Source organism: Zootermopsis nevadensis, unplaced genomic scaffold (genome assembly GCF_977971745.1).
Source record: "Zootermopsis nevadensis isolate Lab colony 2312 unplaced genomic scaffold, Znev_1.0 Znev_ptg000021l, whole genome shotgun sequence".
Lineage (NCBI taxonomy): Eukaryota > Metazoa > Arthropoda > Insecta > Blattodea > Termopsidae > Zootermopsis > Zootermopsis nevadensis.
The window spans coordinates 10,030,419-10,050,848 of NW_028259153.1; the positions used below are offsets into that span (position 1 = coordinate 10,030,419).

A 20,430-nucleotide genomic window follows, 5' to 3' on the forward strand; every position below is an offset into this window, starting at 1 on the left:
AAATCGATATACGAAAAAGAAATTTAAAAGAAATTGACACAAAAGTAATCATATGAACAGCCAGATAAGGAAGACGGCAAAAATCAAGCAAAGTTTCAGAGTACATAGGTACCTATTTCCGAAAGAATTCCTAGCATTCCCACATAACAAAATGCTTCCGATGTCAATTTATTGAAGAAAACAATCTAGTGTTGCAAAGAAAATGGAAACTATATGCATTACACTTCACATATAAGTCTACAATTATTTTCTGAAATTTGACGTCCTCGTGACAGTGAATATTTCGATAGTGGCCTTCTGGACTTTGAGGCAACGTAGATTTATAAGGACGTTTCTGGCTGTTGTAAACACGATAATGAACCTTCAGATTCAATAAAACTGGAGGAATTTCTTGAATAGCCGAGCAACAGTTAAATTTTCAAGAACCCTGCTCCACAGAGTTGGTTAATTATTGTCTTTCACACATTCTTATGATTACTGCATTGGAATTACAATGGTAATTTTAAGAGGCCACTCAAGATCAGCGGAAGTAATATACGAAGCTTGAAGTAATGGTGGCAAAAGAATAGGATCTGTTTAGAAATATGTCTCGTAAATCAGCCTGATGTGTCTGCATTGTTTTGATTGGGCGACATATGGGAACAGTTGGCCAATAAACAAACAGCTAGATAATGGTCGTTCCACTTTGCTGTGCCAGTGTGTGAGTGCCAGAATGTATTAGATTAATATAAATATACTGCGCGCACATTTATTTACGTATTTTATTTATGAGTGTTGCCAGCAGTTCTTTCATCTGATGACAAGTCACTGCCATTACACGAGTCGTGAAAGAACAGAAATACATACACAAAGCAAGATTGTTCGATGAAGCAGCGGATGAAATACGAATGGAGGAGATAAGAATTTTTTTAAATTTTTTGGCCGGTAAGCCTTAAGTTGGGGGACATTCGAAAGACCGAGGCCTACTTGGGGAAGACAATATCAAAATGTATCTTACGAAAATAGGGTTTTGGGGTGGATTTGATTCATCTGCCTCAGACCAGGAGCCGGTGGCGGGGTCTTCCGAAGACGATAATGAACCTTCGTGTTCTTGACAGCTGAGCGTATTATTTGCCTATTACAACTTATAAATATCAATTTGTATCCTACAGTTATATTATAGCCACATATTTAGTAAAATCAGTGTCCTCAGGAATGATTATTTTCGAAAAAAAATGGAGGTTTAAAACAGGAAAGACGTCAGTAGTAGAAGAGTTGGTAGCAACAACCCTTGTTTGTATTCCCATGTTTGTATCAAAACACTGCGTCTGTGTTGTGCTGACGCAGCAGACGACAAAAACAGTTGAAAGTCGCTCAAATAAGATACCGGATCTGCAATCTCAACTGCGAAATGACGTCAAACAGATCACATGCTGTACATGGTTCGTGCCTTTTATGTCGAATCTTTTTGCATAAGAAAATGCGAGATTAGGTTTTTGTTTGTTCCAAATCGAAAGCAGATTCCGACAAACAGCTGCAACCCAGAGAGTTGTAAACTAATGTAGGAGGTATAAGATTGGCCCAATCCACATCTGCGTTCCTTCACCAAACACAAATGTCATCTTCGCCCCATGGGGTCTCTCCTTCCTCTGAAGACACAGTCGCTAGAATTGTCACATCATCAGTAGGACTTTTTACTCCAGACATCTTCAGCGTTCACACACACCACAACAATTTTTGGGCACGACCATACGACACATTCAATACAGCGAGAGAGTAAAGTCAAATCCCAGGAAGTTCACAGCAGAAAATGCACTACATGATTACGGTGTGATAAATCAATCGTTGAGCACAGCTATTTAGAGATCATACTCGTCCTCAGTTCGAATATTCCCCTCTCGAACACTCTCCCTCATGACAGTATGAACCTCTGAAACGTCGATAAACTTCTAACAGACTATACGGCGCAATATCGCACAAGATATCTTCATACTCGCCACCGTGAGAACCTTAAATATCACCAAGGATTTTAAAATATTCAGTTGGGTTTATCATGATGTCATGTGAATCTGCCACTCCGCTCCTCAGTGGTTTGTATAACAATGAAACGGCAAACTAAAAGGGTCAATGATGCTCAAAGAGACAGTCATCGCTATTTCGGGACAAATTGTGAGCGTTTACGTTCTTATCCTGCTTAAGCGTATGGGCGTCACGTGAGACTACGCCTCTACGCTTCGCTGTAAATGGTGAAACCGTCAAAGCGATCTTCAAGCTAATTACAGGTTTTAAGAGAAAGAATTTCAAATCTCATACGAATTTCGAATAACTTACTAATAAGTAAAAGTAGGTAATTAAAACCTGCTTTGTGTCGAAGGCAGAATGGAATGTTCCCTACGAGATGTGAATACTACTTGTCTGTGATTATTCCGGAATTATGTGGAAGATTATACACCTACTTACTGTAAATTCTGTGTAGCAACCCTGACCAGCATTAGGAAGGTCCGGGATTAGTACCACCCCATGCTTTTCGGAAACTGAAGGAAAAATTTACTTCTGTCAGAATCTGATGCAAGGTATTGACCTTATTAATAAAATGAATTAATTAGATTCACTGATTAACTTAAATTTGTTCTATTATGTACTGAGAAGTAAAAGCAGGCTAGAGGAAATTCATATTTTGTAGGCTTACTCTCCAATAAAAGAGGTGTTTATATGGGGGACATGTAGCACGCATGTATGACATAAGACGTGTACAGAAACATGATTTTGGGCTGTAAACATGAAATGAAGATCACAGACGTTGAGCATTTTGGAATACTGTGCCTCTGGGTCTCCAGAGGAACGATTCAATGCACAATACATGGAATTATAAATTGACATAGCAATTTCCTAGTCTAGTCTGTCCTAGAAAAGTCTTAACGCAGGACATAATAAAATATCTCAATAAGGAAGTGGAATAAGACATCCCACACTGTGCCTCAGTGTGATGTTTCTTATATAAAATAATTACGGTCACGATCCGTATAAAAATCATCGTCGTAAATGACTGTTGCGAATAAACTCAATTATATTCTGACGTTCCCAAGGACGTCGGTGAACTGTAAAAGATCTGACAATGAAATTACGGAAGATAAAAAGACAGCCAGTCAGCTGCTGCGTACTGCATATTGAATTCACCTTCGCGTAATTTACATGCTGACGTCCACCAAAAAAATTCTCTTCAACACAGCAGGGAAGGAGAAAAAAACGTCCTTGCGAAAAAGGTGGTCGTATTGTTTGAAACAGAGAAGTGACGTAGCAAACGACGGATGAATTAATGCAATGAATTGACAGCCGGAGCTACCGCCACCTACAATCTGCCGTTTATGTACATGACGGGTTATCGGTGCCCTGAGCGGCATTTCTCATTACTGTGGTACATTTATAGACAAGATCCCACAGAAGGTTTCGTGGGCGTTTCAGGCATATTTATACACATTTCTGTGAAAATGAATTGGAGATATTACGAAAATTAACATTTTTGGGGCAATGACACAGTCCCGAAAATTCTTTCCGAGTCAGCACTCGCACTTGTCAGATCACTCTGCAGTACATCATCACTCTCCTACGTTTCCTTCCACCTTTCTCCCTCTTTTGACTTCACATCTCATCCTCTTTCTCTTTTGAAGGTTTTATTAATTCGCTTTCTACCTTTCTTCGTCACTCACTCTATACCTTACAATTTTGACTTATATTTTTTCATCTTTTTATTTTATTTTCCATGTATTTACTTTCTTGTTCTTTTATTATTTTTCATATTCTATCTCTTACGATTCTGCCACTTACTTCACACATCCTTTCTATCTCTCTCACCAGTTCTTATCATGTCGCATTCTGCCTATTTCATTCTTCGTTCATGTACTCCCTTCCTTAAATTCTTGGTTTTTTCCTTGTCATGAAACATCGTTCCTTCATAGTGTTTGCTTTTCCTTCTTTCCCTGTATTTGTTTGATTGCCACACCTTCGTCCTAAAGTTAAGAGACTGAAAAGTGTAGTAGCTACGACGAACACAGATTTTATGCCCTGGACAGGATTCGAATTCACGACTGCCATATCTTCATGTTGGTACAACATTTAAAACTGGATTTCTAAAATATTAATCGTTTGTGAAATGGCGGGTAAACAAGCCCTGAATCTCAAAATAAACACCTGTGGTTAGGGTACCGCGTTGTCCTACATCTTAAGGAAGAGGAGAGGCCGTGGCTTTTCTCCGGCAGTCCTTGTTAGGGAAGGAAGAGCGCCCCAGGCAACTACAAGGTCGTCTGTAAGCGCAAGGCAAGCAGCGTGTGGGAACTCCGCGTATGTTCCCACAATTACGCCATCACACCGCATTGAAACAAAAACCAGGAAAATGAAACCAAATGCCTGGAGAGAGAACAACGACCGACCGACGCTCGATTTATGGAACACCCTTTCTTTTTTACTTTCTTATTAATGGATTACCCTAGGAACGATTCCTTGCGTACAGAAAGCTTAGAGCAGGGGTGGTAAGTTTTATACTCGAAGGCCGAATTCTGAAGATCATATGAAACTGTGGGCAAATTGCAGAGTTATTGAACATCAAATGAGGTAGTTCATATTGTTACCACTGTACTTAAATGTTTAAACAGCTAGAATGGACCATTTTGAATCTTCTTAGCCCTAATTATTGGGGACAACTGGCGTGGTAAAGATAATTGTACTTTGAACACTATCAAACTCTGTCCGTGCTTTTATCGCTATATGAAACACAGCGATATAAAACTATAATATGAACTAAACACTTGTTAGGGATGGTACTTTTATTTAAGGTTATAACGGAAGACATTTTATTCTCCCCTGATCTGAGGTCTCTCAATTTTGGTAAATCTAATCGTAACCGACAGATACCACGAAAAAGTGACGATAAATATGTTCAAGAAACAACCCTATCTCTACTGCGGTATTGGAGTGTCCCTACACTGGATTACTGTTATGAAACATCTTCTGACCTTCATTCAAGAAGAAAAAAAAGAAACATTCGTCTATAGCATGTCCACAAGGAGCAATGGAACCAGATTTAATCACTCACAGATACAAACTATGTTTACACAATAAAACACAGCAATTTAATCACAGTTTCAGTGTTCTGTCATTTGTAATACAAATTTATTCTTACTACATTTAACAGAGCTGGTTTAACTGCTAAGTTTTTGGCCTATAGCATCGAATGAGATATGATGATAAATAAACCTTAAATAAATATATATAAAGGTCTTATATGCAGTCGTGGCCTATTTCGAGGTAGTCCATAGCCTGAAGAGTTGAGTAAGCCATTAGAAACACGAAGTCAGAAAAGTCGATAACCTGACCGAGATTCGAACAGAGCATCTCCCGAATATAAATCTACATGGTTACACCAATCTATTCATAATTACAACGAAAAACAACTGCTCATCACTGTCACAACAAAACCCTTCACTGGACTATATTCTTAGTCACTATAACGCAAAATCTTCAGCGCAGTTCAGCGAAGGTGTAGATTTAAAACTACGGAGTTCATAAACTCATATTCAGGCCATGTGAAATTTTCCTTGTAAAAGCTGTTGTAAGCTTACTTGTAAAGAAATAGTCGGAAGGGGAGAGTGGGAAAAACTTAAGTTAGGCTGAACGAGGGAGAAATTCCTATTCAACCTGATGAGAATCTTCAAAATACTGAGAGGGATGCGGTGTCCCTCGTAAAAAAGAACCGGCAGCAGCGTGGATTCATATTACTGGAGCAAAGAAAGAATGGGCAAGTGACACCATGGGAATTCAGGCCCTCTTCCCATCACATCAACTGCCCGTGAAACCTTCGGTTACTGTGCAAACCGGACCTAGGACAAGTTACGTAAAGTCGATGCTTACGAAATACAACGTTCCCACAGCAAGAATCAGTGCAAATACGAGTACATACTTCACGTCGGTCTTCACTTAGCATAAAGAATGGATTTCTTCTTAGTTTCCTGTAAGCTACATCAACGTATGTACATAATATTTTACAATAAATTTTGAAGTCTGAGATCCGAAAATGTTGAACGTCTGTGTATCTTTACCGATAAACCGACAGATTATTATTAGAAATTAAATAACTGTTGCGTTAATTAGAGCAAATCTATTCAAAATAACGTTTCACAGTTTAATTCTATAATAAAATACATGCTGTGACGACAAATCGCTTCGCCCGTCGTGTTGCGAAACTGAAGTTGAGGGTAAAGCCTGAAATTTGATGTCGATGGATGTATTCTGGGTTGTGGCGCCGTGTGGACTTTTGTTTTGGTGGGTACAAACATTTCTGCGTAACATGTTGCCTATATTTTCAGGACCAAGACACTAAATATAAATTCTCTGGTTCCATAGTACGTCATCTCTCCTCGGTTCAAATAGCTTCCTCAGCACCTAACGAAATGTCTTCAGTTTCCCAAACAGTGCCACTGAACGTTCAAAACAGGCCTCTACCAGATTCCAACACCTCTCAGGAGGAGGAGACGGTGAAACCATTAGTCAAACGTGTCAGCAGTTAAATTTGTAACACAGTGGATGACACTCCATTTCGATGATAAATGTTGAACTCACATCAGTAAATCTTCACGAGTTAATGGACCACGTTTAAAATCTTGTATAAATTAATTTTAAAGACAAGGGAGAAAACGATAAATCCATTCACTAAGACTTACACATGGAGCCAGCTTTTAAATCTCATGCATCTTGACGTAACTAGTGATGTAATGTACCAGCAACGTAACCGTGTTCTCGGAATAGTCTACAATTACTCAAATTACATCATAAATAAGGATTACGACAACTGAACTACCACGATGAACTTCATATCACCAAGTATAATAATTATTTAATTTGTGGTTGATGATAATCTCCGACAAACCATCAAGTTGACATACTAAAAACATTGGCAAGAACTTACGAATGCCAGAAGGTAATAGCAGAATTTTTTGTGTTATCGAACACCAAAGAAAAGATTTCACGGCGACGATTATAAAAACGACCGACTGTCTTCTGGGATGTAACACACAGATGACGGAGGCAGTAAGCTCCTCTGGAAAGTCGTAGATATCTACCAGACTACACGGTGCTACATCGCAGAACAGTCATCTTCGAGGTCGGTGCCGAGAGAAAGAAAGAAAACCCAGCACGATGAAGCTGTACTCACCGCGGGCGAGGACTCGCTGAGGGATGAGTAGCTGGAGGAGCGACTTGACAATGGTTCCGGACTCAGGCTGGAGTAGCTGGCCGTGGAGCTGAGGCTCAGTGTGTCCGCTCTGGTCCGAAATGGACTGAGCTGCACGTGCTTTAACATCCTGCAAAGCAATCACGTACAGTCTCTGGTTAGCCGAGCGTGTACTGTTACGAGTGGACAGCAACACTAATACAATCTTACAAAGAAAATTATCGTTGTTTCTTCTGGGAATCGTATAAAACCCATAAATACACTCTGTGGGGAAAAAATTAGTTATTAACTGCTAAAGCAAGTGGTGCGTATAGTTACCACTGGGAGTTGAAGAGCTTGAAGGGTTAAGTATCACGTCGTTAAGATAAATACGTCTTTCTTTAAGCTCGACAACAGACATTCGTTAAGCAAGTAGCTGGTCAGTGCCGGTTTCCGTCTGTGTAATCCGTTATACCAGGTTACCGAACAAGGCCCTTTCTGTTTGTAACTGGGAGTTTCATGAGTTCGGTCCTTTGAAGCGCGAAACTCGTATAAATAATTGTTGAAAGTGAATTTCCTACCTGAAGAAAACACAACTCTCTGTCCTTTACAAAAATCAACTGATTAATGTAATTTAAGGAAATAATTTGTTTATTCTGATAACCGTAATAAACCCATAAATACATTGCGTGGGCAAAATACATGAGTTGCTTTACGTTAAAGCGGGTAGTATGTGCAGGTAACACTATGCTTCTGAGCTAGACGAATCCAGCACACGCCCCGATACCCTATTTATCAACATTAATTAAGAACTATTACATTTTTTAATATACTATTCTTCCATTTCCTATGTCAATGTGTTATAAGTGTTATTTCTTTTCGGGTTAAAGGTTTCTTTGGCTTAATTTCGTCCTTAGTGTAATCCAACCCAACTGCCTCGTCGATCTGAAACTTTATGGTATTTCCCCCCATGAAATATTACCATCAACTCTGCAATAATTCAATTACACGTTTCAAGACAACAAATGCAGACGAAAATGCAAGCTTCCTTGAATTCAAGTTTCCTTTTCTACCATAAAGTATCGATAACATTGAGACTGCATCGATGTGGATGTAGTGGTTCCAAATTTGCTTTCTGGGCCACATCGCCCTCGCCCTGGAGGACGGACGCGTGCCTTTACCTCATGCTGCCCAGCAGCATCCATTACTACATCCTGCATCACCGTTTGTCACAACCAGTCTTGCATCCGCCAGAGCGCATTCCTTGCTCACTGGCTTGCGACGCAGAGGATATCAGAGAATTCAACAGTTCGAAGTTGGGTCAGTTCAACCAACAGCAGAAAAGTGATACGTTTTTGGTCACTTTACTACTCGAAGGAACAGATTCTTTATTTATAGTTTACAGTATTTCAACTGGCGAAGAAATTATCCACATTTAATTGTATCGCAATGCTCATTTAAGATTTAATATTAGCATAAAACAGTTGTTATATTCCAATAATACGAACCAATATTAAATTTGCCACATATTTTTAAAAAAACTACAATATCAAATTTCATTGTAATCCGTCCCTAAGATCCGGAGTTAAAATACACGGACAGACAGATACTATCTATTTACACACTTACAAAGATCGTATTAATTGTGTAATTTTTGTTACTGTCTGCATCACGCCTGTTTCAAAAAATATGGTCGATAATAAATCTTTTCTTCTCTTATCACTTTGACTTTAGGTTAAAACAGTAAAATCTTACGAAGCAAAGTGATCTTTAATCTTACTCCATAGGTCCCAAACATGTGAACCGGATCAGTGACCTGTAGACGGTCACACTGATTGTGTACTTAGCTCTTGTCCCAATCATCCAGCTATTTATCGGTGGATCCAGCAGCCATCTCTTTCTTGCATGGTAAACTTCACATTCCAGCACAACCTAATAACTAGCTCAACTATTGGGTCACAGAAACCAAAGATACAACGCCTCTAATTCTAAAGCCCATCACTGGACACGATTCTGAGCAAATTCAATCCAATCGCCATCCTAACAAGACTCTTTGGAGTACACCGACATTTCAAAGGCGGTCTTCACGCCACACTGTGCATGTCATTATGGCACTATCCATCTGAAGCCATTTCTGCGCAACAATGTGGTTCAGTAATTGCGCTAAGATGAACTTGGTCATGCGGGTTGCCTACCTCCTAGGAAAACAGCAAACATGCTGACACAAGGACACAAGATGTTCTTCGCTGTCCCTAGACCGTGAACAACGACCAACAACCTGAATACCTTTTAATAATCCTGTCCAAAATTTCCTTATTGGTCTTCCAATTGACAGCTTGCCAAGAGGCTTCCCAACCAAAATGTGGTTTTTATTTATTTGTCCAACAGTTTCCTAGATTTCACTACTCGAACTATACTAGGTAGATGGCTCGTATAAACCACAAACTTCGTCCTTACGTAATATCCTTAACTACTCCTTAGGCAATGTAGGAATACAATGTTATTCTCCAAATCTAAAGCAATACTACAAACTGTCAGAAAAAATATTAAAATGTGCAAGTCCAGAGAGTTCTGACGAAGGCGTAAATCGACTGTTAACACGGAAACATTCCACCATCTTGATCATTTGTTAACAAATACCCAAAATGTTAGACAATGTAGAAAGTAACAATCAAGTTGAGTGTTCGAAGAGGCTTGCGTTCTGTGTACAGACTGGCTCTGCAGCTGACCAGATAACAACGTACAAAATACTGAGTGAAAGATTGAGCTATGTCCTGCTTTCATTTTGAGAACCTTGACCTTTCAAGAAACCTGTTTCCACTTACAAATCATACATGTTTTTAGTTATCCCGTCCGCGCTGTGATGCGGACCATTCCGGAATTAAAACTGAGTTCGGTTACACACAAATTGCTTGCTGAAGCATGCAATTTGACAGTATCCAAGACAGACCTACATACAAGTTGATTTTAAGGTTATTTGATAACGTTGTTTCAACTGTTGAGATTAAATAACCTACGAGCTTCTATCATGTCCCTTAAACTTCGCATCAACGAGGGTTCCGCAGCATGGAGCCAGTCTCTTCCTGACCCGAGCATTCACACTAATTGCGTTACCTGTCATCCACACTTCCTGCCAATCCGCCGAGGACGATAACATTTCCACACGTCGCATCCTTAAAGAAGAGATGCTACGTACAACGCGGATCCAGGCCTTTTAGAGAAATCAATTATTACGTAACCAGCAAGTTATCAAAGTTACCCGTCCAGAATCACGGTAAATACCAATATACGTAACTATTTATGGCCTCCTTAATAATCTATTAACCAATGTGACGTATTTATATTAAACTTGGTATAAACATCACACCAAGGGAGTCCATTATCATCACTGTAACTTCTAATTCCGCCATCTTGGTACATATGAGGGCTTTTGACGTGAGAATGGCATTGATACTTTCGTATTTGCAGTTCTTTAATGAATATGTAACGCCACTTCTTATGGAATTGAATCAATGATTTGTCTAATTATACGTGTGCAGGATAATCGAAAAGATACGAAGTCCAAGTTAAAATACTTTTATGTTTGAGAAACAATAAAATTAGACTGTATTAACAAACGCACAATATCGCTGTGACTACGAGCCCATGCAGGCCCCGTTGTTGCGACCTGCGTTCGCCAGTGCATCAGCTGTCTTCAAACAGTCGAAGCGCAAGACTGTCTTTTTCACAAGTGCAACGAGTGTTCACTGTCGAAGAGAGACTGGCAACGTCTCCAACACTCAATTGTTTTCTGATTTCAATGTAACTGCTTTGAGAAATAGAACATGTCAGCAATGGGATGAGTGACTCTTCAATCAGCCTGTATAATTTAGAATATACTCTACATGCAGATAGAGACAAAGCGAATGATTCTTACGAGTTCTTCACACAACTTCCTTTGACTATCTTCTCTAGCACGGAACATTGCGTCATTTTACACACATGCAATTAGATGTCCACATTTTAGTAACTCTATGTAACGCCAACATTGAATCACACTTCAACAAGACACAAGTTAAGAGGTTTCGCGGTACGACTGATGTTAGGAATAAGAATAATGAACTCTGTTATTGTTTCACAAGCGTCCTTATGATTACAGAAATGCTGTAAGCTAGTGGGGGAAGAGGCTAGACAAACAGGATGTTAGAAAAGCTGTGGAAACCGGCTAATTGCCTTGATGTCAGTGTGTGTGAGACACTCGATATTGCGCCAGCTGCTCTAGTCTCGGCGGACCAGCGAAAACAGAAGTCAGTTGTTCACATTTGTGTCACACACACACAGCTTTAAAGGTGTGTAAACACAAACAAAAGTCCGCAAGACAAGCTGCCGGGTCGGAAGAAAAACTATTCTCTTATTGGTCTGTTTACATTCAAAAATAGAACGATTCACAGAAGTGCCAAACAAGCAAATCGTGGACCCAGATAAACAAAAAAGCCCTCTTCCATCTCAACTTCCTCCGAGCTATCAACCGCCGCCAAATAAAGAGTTAATACTAAAGACGAAAGGATGGATGAGGGAATATATACAGGCAGGGCGGAAGAACGGAGAACCATGAGAAGAACACTATATATTTGGAAATGGGTAGACGACTGCATTTCTGCTTTGTCCCACTTCCGACATCTTTTGAAGTAGGTGCTTAAGGACTAAGATTCTTTGCTATCCAATTCTAACCGCCAGGATTCACTCCCCCCCCCAATGGCTCTCGACGTCGCTGGCAGCCCTCTCCCGCTCTCAGTTGTGTACGAAGATGGCAATAACTGGTAAACATGCAATCGTCAGTTACCTGATTCAAATCTCGTTCGGATTACAGGCTGTTCTGACCGTGGATCACTTCATACTCTCCAGACAAATAATGGGATAATGTACTGACTGACACAGATCAAGCCCGTAACCCTTCTAAATCATGCCTACTAAAAATGTTATGTTTCTGACAAGTAAGAAATTACAAAGCCTGTCCTCTCGATTCGATGACAGTTCGTACAAAGATCGAAAATTTATTTTAATTTACAAGTAATGATACTCCCCCTGTAATCCTGCAACCATAGCAGCTGTCTCGTCCGCTGTCCTCGTAGATGCCTCTGTGAATATGAAAATAAACCCCGTGGCTTCCGAACATGAAGCAACCAGTACGTCACAATACTGATTCGGAAACCGACAAATGCAGACAAAGGCTTGTGACATCACGTTCCGGAAGTTGCTGAAACTTTGAATTGGTGAGAATGTCGATAAATAGGGAAAAGGGGGAAAAACATCCGTGTAATACGCAGGAAGTGTTCAGTCATGCACCAGGAAAAAATCGTACGGAAATCAGACAAGGCAGCAGAGTCGAAGTCCCATCAAAATTAAACAGCAGTGTACCAAGAGGAATCTGACGGTAAATGAAAGTTAACACATAACGGTACGTGGAAGCAGAAGAAAATTTAAAATAATGTGTGACTGTACGCGATTTTATCTTTTCATTAAAATCACGGCCTATACTCGAGCACGCAAGAAGATAATGTCATTTCAGAATAAGTATTGTTAAATACAATGAAAACTGACTATTAGTTTTAAAAATAGTGGCAAAACGCGTTTCATGGCCCTTAGGCCTATCGAGAAAAAATTCTTGGCCCAAGAGAGAATATAAAGGTTAGACCACCCTGGTCTACAAAATCGAAAACTGTGGGATGCCACTGTGTCAACCATGTTCATTCTCAGTACAAGAAAGTGTCTGTTAAAAAAAGAGACAGATACGGCGCGACAAGACGCTAGAGGGAAGTCGTCTTCCAGGGACGGGGCAAATTTAGACGCCTTGAACAACATGTTGTTTCAGACTTCCGGTGCGACAGACGTACGCATGTGACGACAAACATCGCCGATCCTAACCCCGTCACTCCATTCACAGTTAGGTCTTCGTACGTAAGAAATAAAAACAATTTAGAAAATCCGAAAAAGTTTTTGGATCTCCCTACATGCAGACACAAATCAGGGGTAGTAAATCACTTAACATGAGAGCCAAAACCAGAACACTCATTGGCACAGCGAATCAACTTCTATAATTGCAAAGATCTTGTAGACAAGGATGCTAATCTTTGGAAGAACTTGTAACGACTGCTATGTTTACCATGTTATATAAATCAGATGTGGTGTTGACAAAAGTAATTTAGGAGTTACCATAGAACACAGCATACAGTGGAAGCATATGAACCTAATCACTACTTTAGTGCAATGTTGACGTTTCGCCAACGCGATCTCTAGACATCAATTTCGCTGGGCGTCTTTCTATGGGGGGATTTCTGAAAGAAAGGGTTTATTCGAATAATATACGAAGCTTGGAGGAAATGAAACGCAACATTAAAAATACCGTTGCCAACACTGACCCAGAAACACTTCGAGAAGTCGCGTGAAATACGTTAAAATGTGTTATGCTTATTTTTGACAAGATGGTGGACATTTAAGCTGTTCCGTTGCTTCTGACTTGGAAAAACCTCGTTTGTCTTGTTATAATGATGTCACAAAAGTTTACAAAACACTGCTGCAGTATGGGTCGCGTTTTAAATTAAACATTTATAGCTTGCTCAGAGTTGCGGAGATTTTAAAAAATACAAATTCATTGTGGAAACAAAATAGAACATAATTAAATCCGTGTGCAAAGGTGTAATTAAATTTTGCTAGAAAAGAGGTATTTTTAACGTTGACTAGGGTGGGGGTTATAACCCATAACTTCCCATCTAAATAAGGTCCTGGTTTCTCACGATGCTTAGTTGACATGTATATGTTCTCATTTTTCTCTTCGCAGTTTACGAGAAGTTGAGAGTCTCCCTACAAATAAACACCCCAAGTGGGGTTTAAACAAGTAGGAGCCATGGCGCCATATTTCGGTTCTGCACCCTTATCTTAAGCCTTTTCACACAATATTTAACTATGTACATAAACTTGAGACACCTTTCAACAACACAAGATGGCGTTTGTAACGGTTTGAATGATAACAAACAAAAAATCAAATCGTGTGAACTTATTTTAAGTTATGAAAAATATTTCAAAGAGTGATCATATTAAATTAATGTGTGATGGAATTTCACTAAGACGGGAGTGCAATGTGATTTCGTTCACGGCTGCACTGAACTGTGAACTGTCGTCGGACGTCGACAGAAGGAGAGTAGTAACAGTTGAAGCCTGACAGAATTCCAACACGACAAAAATCAGTGACCTATAAGCACCAGCACATTCAACCACAATATTGGCTCGTACGATGATACCTGGAAATGTGTATGTTGTAATTTAAACAAAATTCTACTCCAAATAATAAGAAAAATTGATTTTCAAAAATATTCTGATATATTTTATTCTTGGGAGTCTCACAAGTTACGCTGTAACGTGCAGGTCGAAGACATTTCACGAGACCAGTGAATATTCCTGAGACTGCTTGCTTGTAAGCACATCCCTTAGGATAAATAAACAAGAAGAAAGGCTTGCAATGACGTCCGTAAGGACAAAGAAACATAGATAAGAAAGCAGCGTTCATCCCGTTAGAACAGAAATGCATCTATATCTATAAAAGGTCGTTATCGCCACGTCTGGTGGGATGTGTAGTTTTGTACTGAAAACACTCGCTAGGAGACTGCACTTTAGGGTTCCGAGGAATTGTACCTTTAATACTTCTGATATGTCTCCGGTCCGAAAGTGTACAGAAATGTAAAACTGTCCCAAAAAACAGCAAATTTTACAACAAAAGCCGAATTGAAAGGCGAGGTCTGAATGAAATATTGTAATGCTTGATTTTTTTGTTCATATAATTTAGTTTACTCATCGTTTATTTAAATTTATCTGAATAACCATACCTGTTATAATATGAAAGTAATTAAATAATTAATGTAAGAAAATAATTTATTAAGGGACTACCAAAAACGTAAAAAAATCAAATGCATTATCGCCCAGTAACTGTAACGCAGGTAATTGAGTTTATTTCTGACTTGGATGTCAGTAATTATGTAAATGAATGGCCAGCTTTACGACTCAACTGGGTAAGGGAATGGATGGGTCCCACAGCCGGCCTGGACATGGCAGAGGGAGAACAATTCTTCTCGAGGTTCGAACACCAGCCCGTAGCCAGTCACTACACCGACTGAGCTATTAAAGCATATTTAGGCACTTCCTTGGGTTCCAAAACATAACACACAAAACAGCATGTCTATTCGGAGGAGGAGCTCGTCAGAGGATTCAACAACAAAGACCCGCCTACAAAGGCACACCAGAAGCAGCGGCAACATTTCTTCACACCTCGCCACATGGATCCGAAGTTTTGAAATGACACCCCTAGCAAACATAAAGAAGTCGTCTCTTGTACCCATTTGGCTCCCATATTGACTACAGAGTTGATCTAACGGAAAACGGAAGTGCGTGTATGTGGGAGGAGGGGCGGAAGTCACGGGATTTGGACCACCGAACATGGAGAGAAGTCGACAGTAGAGGGACTGCAAACGACCGGACACGAGATGGAGGCAGCAGACCCCCCGCTGCACTAAATAACATCCGGATAGCAGGGAAGGCCAACACTAATTTGAAAATCCTGTGTTCTCCGTTCAGTGTGGAATTCTTCAGATATCTGAGTGAGTGGAAGCCACTTCCTTTTTTTTCCTACGAAACTACGCCTTCATGCAGTTGCATCATAATTTTTTTGCAAGGATGTGCAAGAGTGAAGGAAATTTCCGAATCCAAAACAGTTCTAGAACAGGAAATCTGTCGCAAACTTCCGAACTGAACACACTTGTAAAACAACAAAATATAAAATACGGAAACGTTGAAAATTTCGTATAAAACGCACTTCTGAAGCAAGGGCTGCCTACTGCAAATGTGTGTGTGTGTGTGTGTGTGTGTTTGTTTATTTGTTTGTTTGAAATTTCTAAACAGGCAATTTTGTTACAAGATAGAACAGTGCACTAAAAGACACAGACTCTGCCAAAAATTTTCAAAACATTGTTCTAAAACTCGGTACCTGTAGGCTAATACAAAACATGTTGGAAATGTATTAATATCAAACAAAGTAATATAAAAATACTCTTGAGTCTGTTGAAAACTCATAAAACGAATAAAATAATAAACGGACTGCATCAATTACTTCAGAAACCTGTACAATAAAGTTTTGTGACTGCATCAATGGAGACATAAAAGAAACACAGCTTTCTTACACAAGGGCAAATAATAATTGTGTAAATGATCTATTAATTCCAAAAATGTGTAATATTTTTCTAGGAAAAACAAACTGATGACGACCATATGTGATTTTCCTTCCAAGAAAGATCGGAATATTTGAGCCCGAAGTCCTAAAGTCAGCAGATAAACAAAGAACAAAGACTTCTTTGTTCCCACATCCGCATCAGCTTCAGATACCGGTATACCAGCATACCGGTATGCTCCACACATCAGCTGTGCTTCCTTGAAACACTGGGGGTGTCGGGGGCACCTGCCCCAGAACATGTCACACGTCAGCGGTGCAAACACACAGAGCAATGAACGCGGTGCGTTCTGCTAGCCTGCCGCCTTAATATACGTTTATGCTTTCTCGCCCTTCGGCTACTCGTCTTTTCTTTCTTTCCCTCTTGCTTTCCTTTCCTCCTTCAGTGGTCTTTCTCATTATCTGTTTAATTTCTCTTGCTTTCTTTCTTTCTTTTATCGTTCACTTCCTCCTTTGTCCCTTTCTCTCATTCTTTTTGTAACTTTCCTTACTTATTCTTTTCCTGTTGTTTTTCTTCGTCTCAATTCTTTTCCACTCTTTTTATATCTTTCTTGCGCGCTTCCTTAATTATTCTTTATTTCTTGCTTTGCTGCACTTACTTTTTTCGTTGCGCGGCCTTCATTTGTCTCTTTTTCATTCTCTTTACCACGAATGTGGGAGCTCGCAGATACATTTTACTTACTCTCTCCACAGCTCTACAGTCCTTGAAGGACCTTGGCCGCCTCGCATATGGGACTTTTCTTAAGCCGACATATTTCAGTCTGAAGAGCTAAAGGGAAGAGTTCAATTGGAAGACCTAGATAGCAAAACAAGGAATGGTACTGTAAATTTATTATTTGAGGGCTAACAGGTATTTTACAGACCTTGTAATCGCAATCCAGCAGTGTTTCTAAATAACCAAATGAGAATCGGTGTAAATAAATTTAAGACATTACAAACAAACATATTATTGAATGTGACGGTAAATATACTGACTTGGCAACACAGCAGTTCTACAGAAGTGCTCCGCTATCATGTCAGCTCTGTTCAAGTAATCACTCATGGCAGAACCAGCCCGATCTTTCTCCCCTTGCACCGGCGATGTTGTTCTTACTATAATTGACCACACCCACTAAACTCAACCACACCCTGGCCAAGCAACCATTATCTCTTCCCCTGACCCATCAATATTTTCATTTCACAGCCCCTCCCTTCACAGAACTGCTTCTTCTGACGCAACCAGCATCTTCTGTAACGTTATAACGAGTTACACAATTTTGTTTCATATTGTTGGTAGGGCTGATAGGCGCAGGGATATATTTTTTGTCAAATAAAGTTCAGCGTTCTTCCTTTATGTACGCTTTGCAAGAATCGCAGCTATTAAATGAAAGCGAAACTAGCTGTCAAGTCCGTCCACATGTTTCAATATCATATCTGATCCTGTGAGTTCACTCGAAACTGTAGGATGAAATTAATTTTGGACCGTACCGGGTACCGTTTACGTCAAACACGATAGTTTCTTTTGAAATTTACTTTACTTTGGTGTAGTAATTGATTATACGTCTAATTAAAGACATAACTTTTATCTTAAAAATTTTCTTTATAAACAACGAAATGAAGGGAAAAATAATTTATATCACAGTGGAATGTAGCAATACTAATCAGTGCTGCATTTAGAATTGAAAAAAGGGCGTTATGCCTTCCATAAACGAACACCAAGAACAATGCGAAATTAAAAGAAGCGAAGGAACGTAGTTTGGAAATCTGATGCAAACATTCCACACGTTACATTCAGAAGCTGGAGTACAGCCTTCCCATTAAGTTTTAAGTCCGACATAAAAATCTTTGTATATATTACAATTATTAATTGAATAAATAAGTTTGTTTCTTCGTTACATATGCATAAAATCTTACGAATCACGCACATGTGGGCGAGACACAATGCTGGAACGCAGACGTGACATTGGTGCGCGGTGAAACAAATTTCAAAATTCGAAACACGTAATAATGAATTAACAAACCATACAACACAACAGTGTAAAATTCTTCTAGAGATGCTAGGTCTAACAACCGCCTAGATTTTCAAGAAATTCACCGCATTTCATGGAAACCAGGAGTTCATCACCATGTTAACAACAGCACACCACTAAACCCTATTCTGAGCCCCATTAATCCAGTCCGTTTTAACATTCCAATTAAAGCCTAGGACTATGAAGTTATTTCTCACCGGCAGGTTTCCGAACTAAAACTTTGCAGACTATACATTTCGCAATAATAAATTTCACGTTTTAAAGTAACTGCAAGTTTTTAAATTCTATTCGCTTGTTTTAATATAAAATGTTTCTTTATGATAGTTTCAATAACATGGATTAAATTTCAAAAAAAATGTCACAGCATTGTCAAAAACCTTCAAACATCATAAGATACTGGGAGTGGTGAACTGGTAAGGATTTGATTCTAAGATGTGAAAACGTTTTAAAGTAAACCTACTAACCATGTACGGCCGCAGATATTGAGGAAAGCAACAACAGGTAAGGACAGTCAGTAGACCGAACGAGATTCGAACCGGATACAACAATAAAACAAAACAGTTCAAAAAGTTATAAGAACTCGTGACATTATTTAGATATTGTAAACAAATAAGTTTGAAAATCACTCGAACAAACTAACGGTGCAGTCTTACTTTCACCTTCACCGAAAGCCCCGAAGTAAAACACGTATTGAAACTTCCTTGGATGGAACCTCACGAGTTCCTTGAATATTGGAAAGTTTCTTGTTAAGTAGCCTTGACGTCTGAAGCAATTCTGGAAACTGATGAGGTACAAAGTCAAGTTTAGATCGTGAGGTGCATAGTACGTCACTGTGGAGAATCAATCCTACCTGTCGGCCTTGGTTACGTCACTCCCCGTCTACGTCACGAGAAAACTACGCTGTTCTCCAATTCGGCAAATGACCTCCAAGTTAAAAAAAAATGCCACTGGTATTTAAATTATCCATTCTCGAGGCTTAACGCCCATGAACAATTTATCAATCTTCACAGTCGCTCCATTTCAAATTGGGAGGAAGGTCTCATGTTTAACAACAGTGGAAAAGTGGAATAAGCATGACTTTTTTGCATCGCCCACAAGAACTTGAAAAGCTACGTGTCTTGATGAAATGTAACTAGTTTCGAGGTTTCCTGTCTCTTCGATTATTGGTCCTGACAGTGCGTGTCTATATTATATGATAAAAACATTGAAATGAGAACTGAATATTGTGGATTAACACAAGGAAAAAAGACTAGAAGCTGGACACGTACGTCTATTAACAAAATTAAGCACGCTGTCTTTCATTTCACTGATTTTTACGAGATATGGTATGGATGTTATGCCAACGGAGGCCAACCCAACCGCGTATATTTTAATTTCATACAATCGGTAACAACGCACGAATTAGTAAATTGGGAGAGATGCTAGTGCCACTGAATAGGCCTATGGAGACCCCACAATTATGTACGGTAACACATCAGTTACTATCACTTGTGTGAAGAGTCACTTGACAATCAGTGCAGGGTCGATGATCTGAAGAAACAACTTTCACGTGGAAAATTCATGTTGTATACAGAGCTAGAAGCAGTCTACAGGGAATCTTATAAAAAGTGCAAAACCCATTAACCAGAGTGCGCACAACGTAATTATAAAGCTCATCTAGTTGGGGTCATGTGATTTCCTCCTATTTTCTCTAAAACGTTGTACCCAGAAAGGAACGTGACGATGAACAAATTGAAATCGAGATTTTGGTGGGTAAATTTAATGTGCTCTAGGAACCGAGAAAGAAGCTTTTTGGAATGAAATTCGTCTCGGGTAAAAAGACAAACTGATGTTACTTTTAAAGAAATGACAATGAAACGATTGAACTTTAAATTATAAAGAGTATGATACCAAGTAAAGACGGCACGAAAACTGTAAAAAAAAGAAAATTAACCATTTGAAAGAGTTTATAAAAGAATAAAAATAATAAATTTGCAAAAGAAGTATTT

General features: G+C 39.3%; 1 protein-coding gene across 2 annotated transcripts in view; it reads right to left on the reverse strand.

Moving 5' to 3' along the window:
- The window catches only part of rau (RA domain-containing protein rau), a 103,014-nt gene that overhangs the window by 43,330 nt on the left and 39,254 nt on the right, over positions 1-20,430 (reverse strand). For both annotated transcript variants that reach the window (XM_022079367.2, XM_022079368.2), the window contains exon 2: positions 7,184-7,331. In XM_022079367.2, coding sequence (XP_021935059.1) covers positions 7,184-7,331 — 148 coding nt within the window. The remainder of the gene's footprint in view (positions 1-7,183; positions 7,332-20,430) is intronic.